We start from the raw sequence: 12,313 nt of genomic DNA, 5'->3' as shown, positions 1-12,313 counted from the left end.
TCTATTAACCGTGACGACTCCTCGAAGGCGGTTGCCCAGTCCGCCTCCTAAAATGTTTTTTGCCCGCCTCCGAAAACGTTTTGTGTAGGAGTGGAAGATTGAGTGGAAAGGATTGCTTGATTGATTAGGGTAAACAAGTGTTACATATATAAGATGGGATCACCCTAGCCTGACCTAATCAATCTAGGGCTCGGCAGGCTCGGCACACGGCACAGCCGGCCCAAGCCCAGGCGCATAGCACGCTTGGGCCCTCTCACACACATACACATATACATGTCTAACACTTATATTTGGATGCCTTTTTCTTTACACATGGCCTATCATTGTGCATGCTTTGCTTTTCTAGAGGTAGTTTTGATATTGAGCTACACTTGTACCAAGTGGCACCTCATAAACGTTGGTTGCTTTCATGTTTTATCTTAAAAATGGTCAAAGATATGAGTTTACAAAAGAACTGCTTGTTTACATGCTGTTTCAATTGCTTTTTTGCAATGTTCAATAAGGCGCTAGGCAGTTTCTAGGCGGTAACCCACCGCCTAGAGCTTAGGTGAGCCTAAGCGTTTCAAGGCGATTTGCTAGGCGGTAGCACATACACACATATACATGTATATCTTGCTATACACATCCATATATCTCTAAAAGAAAAAGGAAAATAAGAAGCCAATGGGCTTAACTTTGGACAGAAGCCCATTAAAACAGCCCAATCCACCTTATCCACTCACCCTCAACCCCGGATCTACTCTTCCTCCTCCGCCTGTCTCCCCTGCTTCCTCTTCCGGAGAGCCCGCCTGCCCCTGTCTCCTCTTCCACGTCCGCCCACCCACCGCTCTTGCCTCCTCTTCCTCCGCCTGCTCACCCGCCCCTGCCTCCTCCTCCTCCTCCGCCGCCGCCGCTAGCCCCTGCCTACTCCACCGCCACATGGCGGCGCCCATCCCCTGCCTCTTCCACCGCCACACGGCGGCGCCCGTCCCCTGCCTCCACCTCCGCCACCGCACGGCGGTGCCCGTCCCCTGCCTCCGCCTCCGCTACGCCCATCCCTGCCTCCGTCTCCACCACAGGCCGCTTAGGGGACCGCCTACCCCTATAGGCTAGGCGGGACCCCCTCGCCTAGTGCTTAAGCGTGCCTAGGTAGCCGCCTAATTCTGCCTTCTTGAACATTGATTTTTTGAAAAACCTTCACCAGGTTGCTCTGCTGTTACATGTGCTTGCCATAGAAGTAGGTCCATAGTTTTATTGAGTTTGAAAATGAGTAGAAATGTCTTGCATGTGTTAGCAATGATCTTATGTTGAAAACTTGTCATCCTTGTGTGAGCTTTTATGAACTAGTTGATCTTTGCCAGAGTGATCTTTTAGTTAGTTGCTTGCTCATGTGGTGATATATATATCTAAAATATGCTAAACACTCATAACCATGCTTTTGCCTTGATTATATCATAATATCCTCATGATGGCTCTAAATGCTTGCTTTTGATCCGCTTCTCATGTTTTAGTTCACTTGTAGCATGTTTCAATGCTTTTGGTCTATATGAGAAACTTTGTAGGTTGCACCTTTTCTTTCATGCTCTCATGTGATTATTGATGGTTGCATTGTCATCAAAGGAGAGTTTTCATGACATGTTGCATTGGGTGAGTTTTGCATTTGAGGGGGAGCATTCATTTCTTTGCTCTTCTACATGCATTTCTTTCTAGCATGCTTTCAGGGGGAGTGCTGGTGTTCAGGGGGAGCGTGTTGCTCAGTTACGTATGCTTAGGGGAAGCTTGTAAGTTATGTGCTCTCTTTTGCTGTTTTGTCGATTATGTGTTCTCGTTTCGGTTGTGTCGAGCCATTGCCCATATTTTTGGGGACCGAGCCTTTTCCAAGTCGATTTGGCATTTGTGATGTGTCTCCTGCTAGTGACTTTGATATTTGATTTTATGTGACCTTTGTTCACTTGGATATGAGTTTTACTTGCCTTTCGATCACTTGGATGATATTTTCGACTTTTGCTTCTCAAACAATTTCATGTGCTTTAATGTTGTCAACACACCCATCAAGGGGGAGATAATGTTGAAATCAAGTTGATATGAGCCTTGATTTGATAGTGATGAGCGTTTGACAAAATTGTTGAAATGAGTTTGATGGCATTTTGGGTGTTCATGAGTTTGTGAGCTTTGCATGTCTCTTTTCCTCTTGCGCGAGTTTGTGAGCTTTATGATCCTCTGTGCGTCACTTTTGCTCTTGCGCGAGTTTGTGAGCTTTATGAGACTATGTGCGGCACTTTTGCTCTATGCAAGTTGACGAGCGATGAGAGATTTTGTATGTCTCTTTTGCTCTTGAGCCGGCTGTATTGAGCTTTTACCTCTTCTTGAGGAGTTAGTTTTTGAATCGAGCTTTCAATTTGCACATGATCGGTGTTGAGCTCTTTTTTGACTTTTCTTGAGGGATCATGTGTTTGTCTCAGTTGTGTCGAGCTTTTGCCATTGTCTTCAGAAACTGAGACTTCTCATTTTGAGAGATCTTGTGCTTGCCTTTTCACTTGGCTTTTGGATCTCTTGAATGAGCTTTGTTTTCATTCTTCTTCTTTTAATCTTTTTCATATGATGAAATTGTGTTGGGTGTTGTCAATGCACTCATCAACGGGGAGATTGAGGACCAATGGTGGTCACCCTTGGATGATGAGTGATTGACAACGTTGTGTGTATTTGATGTATCTCTTGGCTCCTGATGTGCAGGTGTAGGATGCAGCATGACGGTCGACGGTGCGAGGTGAAGGTCAAGCAAAAGATTCATGCTGAAAGACTGTGGTGAAGGATGAACGCGAGTAGACTTAGTAGAGTGAAAGGTTCATGCCGAGTGACCAAAACGGTGAAGGGTGAATGCGAGTAGGCCTGGACCGAGGGACTCGAGGAGACTGGGCGGAGTCATGGGCGGTCCACATGGTGCACGGAAGAGCAAGAGTACATGGTGATGAAGATGGCGTTGGCCAAGTCGGTGAGGACTATGGCGAGTCAAGTAGGTGGCCCGTGCGGCGGGCGCGCGCGAACGACTCGAAGGCGTCAAGACTCGGCGGGAGGTCGGACATGCGTCGACATCGGCGGTTTGACCGGTTTGACCTCAAAACCAGAGAGTCAGTCACGTCGTGCGAGAGGGTTTGACCGGTTTGGCCTCAAAACTGGGGGAGACAGATTTGACCGGTTTGGGCCTCAAAACCGGGGGTGGATTTGGCGCGATCAAGGTCCGGGCGTAGGGCACGTGGCACCATCGCGAAGCTTGCGTCGAGGTGAAATGAAGTCATGAAGGCGGCGTTTCCGTCCGTGGCTCCTACAAAAAGATGGACTATTTTGTCCCTACGTGAGTGGGCATTATAATTAATAGTGTAGGGGTATTTTTGTCTTTTGAAGGAGGCTTAGAGGATAAGAAGAAAAGGATGGACAGCCACGTAGGGTTAGAGATTGAGATGAATTTGTAAGATTTTGTACCAAGAATTTGATGGGAAAGGAGGCCCTTCCCCGGTGCCCCGCGGGGTTTTGATTCTTCAACTGTGGCTGAGTTTTTCTTCCCTCTGTTCTTGCGTTCTTGTTCTCGGAGGGGCACGGGCGCTCGTGCGTGGCCAGCAGCCCGCGGCGGCGCGGCGCCGGAGCGCAAACCCCGTCGCGCACGTGGCCGGTGAGGGAGGCGCACGCGTGGGGGCGCGTCCTGGGCCTCTCGGGGCAACCGGCCGAGGCGAGCAGCGGTCCGGGCGGACATCAGGCAGCAGGGCTCCTAGCGCTGCGCCTGCGTCAGGTCTGGTGCAGCCGGCGGCGCTCGCGAGCACAGCAAGGCACGGCGTCGGGGCACGCAGCGCCAGCTCGCGCGTGCGGGCCGGTTCGTGGGCGGCAGTCCACTCCTGCCAGCTGGCCGGCGGCGGGAGGCAACAGGCCAAGCAGGCCGTGCCCCAGCAGCAGCACGTGGCCAATCGGAGGAAGCAGATCAAGTGGGGCAAATCCATCCCAAGCTCAGCAGAGGTTCTCGTGCGGCGGCTTGGTTTGCCTTGGCGCAGGAAGGGGGGCGCGACAGGTGCTGAGCGGCGCTAGGCAACAGGAAGGCAGCAAGAGCAGCGGCAATTTCAGCAAGCACACAAGGTGCTCGGGAAAATTTCCAGCAAGTATTTTTGTTGCACTTGTGTGTCTGTTTGATTGTGTGCAGGTCTTCGTCTAGCGTGTGCGTGTGTGGAAAATCCGTGGTGAACCGCTTGATGATTTGCAGCTAGATTCATCGACGCCCACCAAATGTTTGAGGAAATGCTGCACAAGGTTCTTTTCCACCAAGGTGAGCACTTTTGCTGGACTTTGTGCTCTCGGTAGTTTTGATTGTGTAGGCTTTTGGTTCACGCGCCATGTGTGAGGAGCAACAGGGGTTCAAGTCTTCAAGAAGCCAGCACTAGCAGCAACAGCACAGTGAGCACTCTCATCTATCTTTCTAATCTAGTTAAGCATATTTAATTAACATTTGTTTTTGCTTTTCACTGTCAGTCACATGCCTAACTAGTTTGAGTTAGTTTTTATTCTTGCAAATCTTTGCTAGTCTTTCCATACCTTTTCAAGAGGACTCTTTTGTAGTGTTTAGCTCTAATCTTTTTTGGTGAGACTCTTAGTTGGCTTGTTGGTTAAACGTTGCTTCCGCTTGACTTTGGGCTTTCTTAATCACTGTTGAATCATCACATGATTGATTAAGTGAAGTTTCTATGGTAGCTTTTGCTCGAGTTGTTTGCTTCTGCCTAGTCTCAAGTTTTCGGAGTTTTGCTCAATTTCGGCTTCCGTTTTTGCGTCAAGTCTTTCCTAACCGTTCCTAGGGTGAACTCGTCACGTGTTGGCTTGTGTCACCTTGGCGGTTAGAAGAGAGGTACGTCGGGTTGAATTTGGGACATAAGCCTTGTTCTCTTAGGGGATTTTTAAAGGCTCCCATTCACCCCCCCTGTGGTCGTCTGTTCGGTCCTTGACCCGATCTTCCCAAATTACTTAATGCCTAGGCCTAAACCAGCCAACGAGTCTTCTCCCTCGCGAAATCCGTCTAATCGTGCTGCCAAACTGCCATTTGCCATTGCGCTGTCCTCCAGCTGTCTTCGATGGCTCCTGCCACCAGCTTCGCCTCCGCCGCCGCCCTATCCCGGCCTCGCCGTGATACTCACCATGACGCTGTGCCACCTCCATGGCCCATCAGGCATCCTCCACCAGCTAGGTCTGGCGGTGCCCCACCGTCTCGCCGCCCGGCCCACAACGGTCACCACTGCCACCTGCCGTGGCCCAAGGCCTTCCCTCTATACCTACTACCTCACCAGATAAATGTGCCCTCCTGCCAGCTCAGACCCTGAACCTAACCTAGTGTGCTGCGATGCAAGGAGAAATAGCAACGGCGGATGGAGCCATAGAGGAGAAGCGGGAGCGACCAGACGCCACGGACTAAAAATGGCCACAAAAGGCCGAATGGGCTGCTGGGCCGCTTTTAGGCAATACACTGCCATTTTTAGCATGAGCGATGTATAACCCCTGCCCCATCATCTCTGCTACGGCCTACGGCTGCTACTAGATCCACGCACCGCCCCACCCGTGCCACCGCAGCCCCCGTACGCTGCATGCTGCTGCGGCTCCTGCACGCCGCCCTTGTGCCTGTGCCCACCGGGTCCTCCACTGCTGCCACCCATGGCCTTTGCTGCAGCTGTTCTTGCAGCTACGCACCGCCCCACCCGTGCCACCGCGGACCCTGCATGCCGCCCTCGCGCCAGCCCCTGCCGCTTTCACTGTGCTTGTTGATGGTGCGCGCCTCCTCCTCTGCGACTGCGGCTGACCGTGCTGCCACCCACACACCAGCAGATCTCCTTAGAGTGAGATTCAGATGTGCCCACGACTGGTGAAAAAGAGGAGAGAGACAGGCGTGGCCCCAGTGGACATATGGGCAGCAGAGTGCTCAGGCCATTAGCATCTAGTGATGAATCACTACCGCTAGTGTTCAAAACGGATAAGCATCTAGGTGAGCAGATGCCCATGTGTGGCTCAGAGTCCTCTCTTATAGATAAACGAATTCGTTGATAAATCTTAATGAGATGATATATAGAACAAAAGTAGATGAACATAAAAGAAACTATGTAGTTGTGCAACTTGCACAATTAGGTATGCCAGTGACTCACAAGAAGTAGACCACAATTTTGCTTGACTGTTATCGCTAATGTAAACCACGTCAACTTACCTATCACTAAGTCATGATACCATATTAGTGACAGTTGTAAACTCACATTAGTGACGACTGAAATGCGCGTCACTAAATTTTCATCACTGATGTGAACCACATCGGTGACGCGGGAAAAGCCGTCACTAATGACTCACAAAAGTGACAGCTGTAGACTTTATTCGTCATCTATGACTCACAAAGGTGACGGTTGTAGAATTTACGCGTCACCAATGACTCACAAAGGTGACGGTTATAGGGTTTACGCGTCACCAATGACTCACAAAGGTGATGGCTGTAGGGTTTACGCGTCACCAATAACTCACAAAGGTGACTGTTGTAGGTTTTACGCGTCACCAATGACTCACAAAGGTGACGGCTGTAGGGTTTACGCGTCACCAATAACTCACAAAGGTGACTGTTGTAGGTTTTACACGTCACTAATGACTCACAAAGGTGATGGCTGTAGGGTTTATGCGTCACTAATGAGAAAGAAAGGTGACAGCTCTTGGAGTTACCCGTCACCTATGTGAAGATATCGGTGACATGTCTTTACGAGCAGCCGTCACCAATGTTGAATTAAAACAACAAAAAAAGGATATAAAATATATCTTATGTACATCACAAATACACATGTTTTATCCACCATATACATCACAAGTAAACAGACTTCATCCATTAATCACTTTACATAAAGTGAGATTAACTAGCTCTAGACTACTGCAAGGTCGGGCAGCAAGCAATGGATTGACTGAATGTATCTAAAAAAACAATGTACAGAGCATTGCTATGCACATGAACCAATAAACAACACCAGATAAGCTAGCATTACCAATATATATTAGTGAGTTAGTGAGCCTCACGATCCACTGAATCTGTGCTTTCCTGCAAGCCCTTCATAGACATCATCAAAAGTGAGTTAGTGAGGTACTTTCAGTTGACGTAGTATAATACATTAATCACATGACATATCATCAAATTCAATTAAACTTTCCAAGTTTGGCCTTAGAAATACAGGGAACATAGTTTCTTTTCTTTTCTTAAGACAATTTAATCTACATAGCACATAAGTTGATCCTCTTGCATCACCTGACAACAACCAGATCAACAACTAAATCAATTCAGATGCAGACAGTGATCTGCATAGCATCACAAGGATAAATGATAAATGCTCATAGTAAATGAATAGAAATCCTTGCATTCAAAACCATGTATAAAAGGTACTGCCACCATTGCCTATGATATCATATGAAGAATACCGCTGGTGGTAAGCTTTATTTGGTTCCATGCGCATTATGGATCTATGGCTACTAACAAAACAGAGTAAATATGGTACGTACTTGGAGTGAGGGCCCACTAATCATTGCAGGATACACGATCCCGAAGCTTTGGCGAAGCTTAATTGGCGACCAATCCTGCAATTTGAATAATGAGGTCCATTAATCATGTGAAAGAGTATAAGCATACAAATGTAGAAAATCAGAACCATTTGAGATATTGAGTGAGAAGCTCTTAACTGACAGGCGACTTCTAGAAAATTGAATGTTGATTCAGAGACTCACTGGAGGTATATGTTGAATACAGCAAATGGGAGCAAAAAGCATTTTTTGTTCTGGAAGAAACACAAAGCTCAATGTCAGATTCACGGTTTCATAAAAATTCATAGATTCCTTTAATTTGTTGTAGTTGTGTCTATAAACTATATTCAAAATCTTTAAATCTAAGAGCAAAAATGTTCAGTAACTAGCAGTTAAGAATGTTCGGATAGTTTCTTTGGATTTTGAAAGTAGGCCGGATAAAATTGATTAAGGTGAAATCTGAATACAGAAACAATAATACAATGAATTGAATCAGTATTCGTCAATTAGAATTGCTGTCCTATATTCTGCAAGGTCATCATTATACGACAAGACCTGGGAACACTTAATACTTATTTAGAGAGACTTTCGAGATGAAAAAATTCTGAACAAACCATAAGACTGAATAGCCCAACATGTGGATTAGCTATGGTAAAAGCCCAACATTTGGATATAAGAAAATCTTTGTGATGGTTGTAGAAAATCATACAAAGATGCATGTATTATGTAAAAGTATTGCCAGGCCATTTAGACGTGAGATTAAATGGTTGTAGAAAATACAGATGTATATCCCAGATTACTTAATACATCTATTAATTTCTTAATTTATAGTGAAAGGCAGCCCTGAAAAGTATTCAGAGAGCAAGCAGACCAGGAACACAAGCAATTTCAGACCAGATTAAAAGAGTACAATTGAGGCTGCTTCCCTTAGGCTCCATTTGGATGTCGATATTGGAGGGCATGGAATTGAATTGGGTTCAATACCAAGTCAACCATGGTATTGAAATGAGATACAATTCCAATTCTATTGTTTGGACGTCATTGTATTGGAGTTTGGAATCCTAGAAAACAACTCAATTCAATTTTATGTTTGGATGTACAAGCATGGAATTGGTATTTGTTCCCTTCTTCCACCTGGCTGACGATCACTACTCCGGCAACAGTCGCTGCTGTCGTGGCACACAGGAGTGGCGGTGCCCCTCTTGGATCCACGCGCCCCTCCTAGATCCACGGCACTAGAGGGGAGTAGACAAGGTGCTCACAGGCGGAGGGGCTCGCCCGCGGACAGAGGTAGGGGAGGAGCCGTGCGGCTCGCCGGCGGAGGGGCACGGGCTCGCCGCGGAAGAGGGCAGGGGAGGGGCGTCGCAGCTCCTCGCTCACCCCGTGGCCTTCTTCTTCTCCCGCTCGGGCGCGTCGGTGGAGGGAGCCACCGGGGAGGAAGACGGAGGAGGGCGCCTCAGCCATGGCGGAGCTCGCCATCTTCCTCCGCACCTCCCTTGCCTTGCCAGCAGAGTGAGGGAGGTAAAAGCTCGGCGCGGGCCGCCGGTAGAGGGAAGCGATGGCAGCACGACTCGCCGCCGGGAGGGGGAGAGCGGCGCAGCTCGCCGGAGGAGGGAGGGGCTGGCGGAGAGAGGGGGGCGCAGCTCGCCGGCCCGCCGGCAGAAGGAGGCGGCGGCACGGCTCGCCTATGGAGGAGGGGTATGTTGCCGTCGGTGAGGGAGAGGGAGGACTGGGAAAGACAATTCCCTCCGATACGGAGGGGTCTGGCTCGGTATTGAGACCCGGGGCACAAGCGTGGGATCAATACCGGTTGGCATTGAGATTGATTTCCAATTCCGAATTCTAAGTCATCCAAACAGTTGGCATTCGCAGCTGCCAATTCCAATTCCGAATTCCGAGTCCTAATATCTACATCCAAACGTTACCTTAAGTGTTTGGTGGCTATATACTATTGGTAAGTATTTATCAGAACAGGACAAGCAAGACGAAGATGGTTCTTCTATGAGGACAGGACAAGCAGTCCAGGACAGGGGTGCATAAGATGAACATGGTCCTTTTATGAGAACAGGGCATACTGAAATGATCGCTTTATGAATTATACAAATATATATTCAACAGAAACAAAATTTCTTCTCAGGAACAATTTGATGCATCATCTAGCAACTACAGTACTAAGTATGTCACATCTGAACTCTTCTGCAGATTTCAAAGGAGCTAATAGAAGCTTTTCTTTTCTGCCCGTAGTTTCATGGATGTATACAGCATCACACAGTACGGACCAAAGTAGTACTTAGACTACAAGCACCATCAAAGGAAAAGTTTTAAACAAAAGCAAACAGGATCAAAAGCTAAGCCTGAATCCTATAGCTGAATTTCCAACAAAAGTTGAAAAGCTCTGTGACAGTAGTCTCCAGAATCCTGCATCCTTTTTTTTAGCTCATTTCTCTCTTCCTCTTTAAACAGCAACGATCACTCTCTGATCCAGTAAGTCCCCCTGAAAACCGCCTGTAAGAAAGATTTAGAAGTTCTAATGAAAACAACATCATTCCTACTCAACCATATAGCCTAATATAGAGCTGTTGCACCCACTAAAATTTGGACCCTAAGCTTAGAAGAAGACCCTTTTAGCCATGATCCAAATAAGTCATATACATTAGAAGGTGGTCGAATATTGAAGACAATGTAAATGGTAGCCTTCGTAGTTCATGTTAGACATTATTTTTATATGAACTCTGTACCGAACTCATTTGACAACACTTGAGAAGTTGGCTTTGTGTTATTATGTAGTGATTTGTTTCAGAAGTAACGTTTTATACCTTTCATCTGCTTCGTTTTCATCCTTTGTCCTTGCCGTCGATGGCAGAGGCAGGTGCAGACGAGCGGTGGCTGTGAAGGTGTACATGGAACCAGGAGTGCTGGGTCGCAGCGTAGGGAGACTGATACCAAAGGGGGAAGTGCTGGAGGACCTGCTGGTGAGGTGTGCAGCACTGCTGGATGCACCAGCGACAGGCAGCATCTGAGGCGTAGTAGTAGAGCCGATCCAGCTTCCCAGGCTGAATTACTGCGCTGGCCGGTCCTCTAGTGCGTTGGCATCATGGCCTGCCTCACTTGCACCGCTCTTTTCATCCTTTGTCATTAACGATTCAATATCTCTTGACAGCTTAAGGTCTTTCCTGCAAAAGGAGAATGAATGAGTATCAAACGAGCAGGCATACATGGCACTTCAATACTAGGACGAAATTCTTTACCCCCATTGCTTTAAATCACGTTCATATTTGCTGTCATCATCTTGCGCCACAGAAAATCCACCTTTGTTCTGCAAAGAAACAACGTTAGCTTTGTTCTGAAGCGTCATCATGATTGTGGACGAACTGGTTGGAAGCCAGCAAGACCAATTTTTGGAAACTGTTTTGGCAGTATACCATGTAGCCCAATATAGAGCCGTTGGAGGGACTTCTGGTGAGGTGTGCAGCACTGCTGGATGGACCAGCAACAGGCAGCATCTGAGGCGTAGTAGTAGAGCCGATCCAGCTTCCCAGGCTGAATTGTTGCGCTGGCCGGTCCTCTATTGCGTTGGCATCATGGCCTGCCTCACTTGCACCGCTGTTTTCATCCTTTGTCATTAACGATTCAATATCTCTTGACAGCTTAAGGTCTTTCCTGCAAAAGGAGAATCAATAAGTAACAAACGAGCAGGCATACATGGCACTTCAATACTAGGACCAAATTCTTTACCCCCATTGCTTTAAATCACGTTCATATTTGCTGTCATCATCTTGCGCCACAGAAAATCCACCTTTGTTCTGCAAAGAAACAACGTTAGCTTTGTTCTGAAGCATCATCATGATTGTGGACGAACTGGTTGGAAGCCAGCAAGACCAATTTTTGGAAACTGTTTTGGCAGCATACCTCTAGATTTTGTTCCCTCGGCATTGTGCTCCGAGTCCTGGTCACACGTAACAGCTCATCATCCAATATCTGAAAAGCCAACCGTGCGTTGGCATCATGGCTTGCATCACGTGCACCACTCTTTTCATCCTTTGACGTTGACGATTCAAAATCTGTTGACAGCTTAAGGTATTTCCTGAAAAAGGTGAATCAACGAAACATCGACAATAAGTAACAAATGAGCAGGACATACATGGCACTTCAATACTAGGAGGAAATTCTTTACCCCCATTGCTTTAAAGCCTCATCATCTTGTGCCTTAGGAAATCCACCATTGTTCTGAAAAGAAAAAAAGATACCTTTGTTCTGAAGCGGCATTATGATTGTGGACGAACTGGTTGGAAGCCAGCAATACCAATTTTCGGAAACTGTTTTGGTAGCATACCTCTAGTTTTTGTTCCCTCACTGCCGCCAAACAACCGGATTGTTCATCGTAAAAGTTATACAAATAATAACCATCCAATATCTGAAATGCCAATCGTTGAAACAAAAAAAGTCAATCGTTTCCTTGGTGCTGTGCAATAGTTATATTGTCTCAGGCACTTTTTAACAACTGTATTGTTATTGCTAGAGTTTGCGCGTTCGATAGTAAGACAGCTTTCTTACTGCTGTGTTGAAATTGGCAGATAAGTGAATCTTCAAATAATCTAGAAAAGAACTAATTATTTGTCATACTATTGATCAAAATGCATCAATCCATGCATCCTAATATGTTTTCTTTTGTTTGTAAAAGAAAACACGGCAACCTTTATATTTTGAGAAAAAGGAAGGAAAATATATTAAAAATATATGCATTACTGCAAGAGCCAAAACCTCTAAGACATGT

The 12,313-nt window shown here is 46.8% G+C and overlaps 1 protein-coding gene and 1 long non-coding RNA gene across 6 annotated transcripts in view; one reads left to right on the top strand and one right to left on the bottom strand.

Annotated features, from left to right (window-relative positions):
• Positions 1-3,221: 3,221 nt before the first annotated feature.
• Positions 3,222-10,788, top strand: LOC120644162. The gene is made up of 3 exons (XR_005663467.1): positions 3,222-4,288; positions 4,374-4,416; positions 10,403-10,788. It is a non-coding gene; the product is annotated as an uncharacterized LOC120644162 (long non-coding RNA).
• LOC120644159 (putative disease resistance protein RGA4) overlaps positions 9,612-12,313 on the bottom strand; it is a 21,801-nt gene continuing 19,099 nt past the window's right edge. The window contains exons 4-11 of one of the 5 annotated variants that reach the window (XM_039920727.1): positions 11,873-11,953; positions 11,714-11,793; positions 11,449-11,623; positions 11,275-11,342; positions 10,962-11,199; positions 10,788-10,855; positions 10,356-10,712; positions 9,612-10,044 (exon numbers count right to left, since the gene is read on the bottom strand). In XM_039920727.1, coding sequence (XP_039776661.1) covers positions 10,598-10,712; positions 10,788-10,855; positions 10,962-11,199; positions 11,275-11,342; positions 11,449-11,623; positions 11,714-11,793; positions 11,873-11,953 — 825 coding nt within the window. In that variant the 3' untranslated portion in view covers positions 9,612-10,044; positions 10,356-10,597. Of the gene's footprint in view, positions 10,045-10,355; positions 10,713-10,787; positions 10,856-10,961; positions 11,200-11,274; positions 11,343-11,448; positions 11,624-11,713; positions 11,794-11,872; positions 11,954-12,313 lie in introns of those variants that run through there. The other 4 variants (XM_039920729.1, XM_039920728.1, XM_039920730.1 and 1 more) reach the window with 4 other exon arrangements.

The sequence above is a fragment of the Panicum virgatum genome, chromosome 8K (genome assembly GCF_016808335.1).
Source record: "Panicum virgatum strain AP13 chromosome 8K, P.virgatum_v5, whole genome shotgun sequence".
Lineage (NCBI taxonomy): Eukaryota > Viridiplantae > Streptophyta > Magnoliopsida > Poales > Poaceae > Panicum > Panicum virgatum.
Note: the sequence above shows the minus strand (reverse complement) of the source record. Positions and strands in the feature narration are given on the sequence as shown.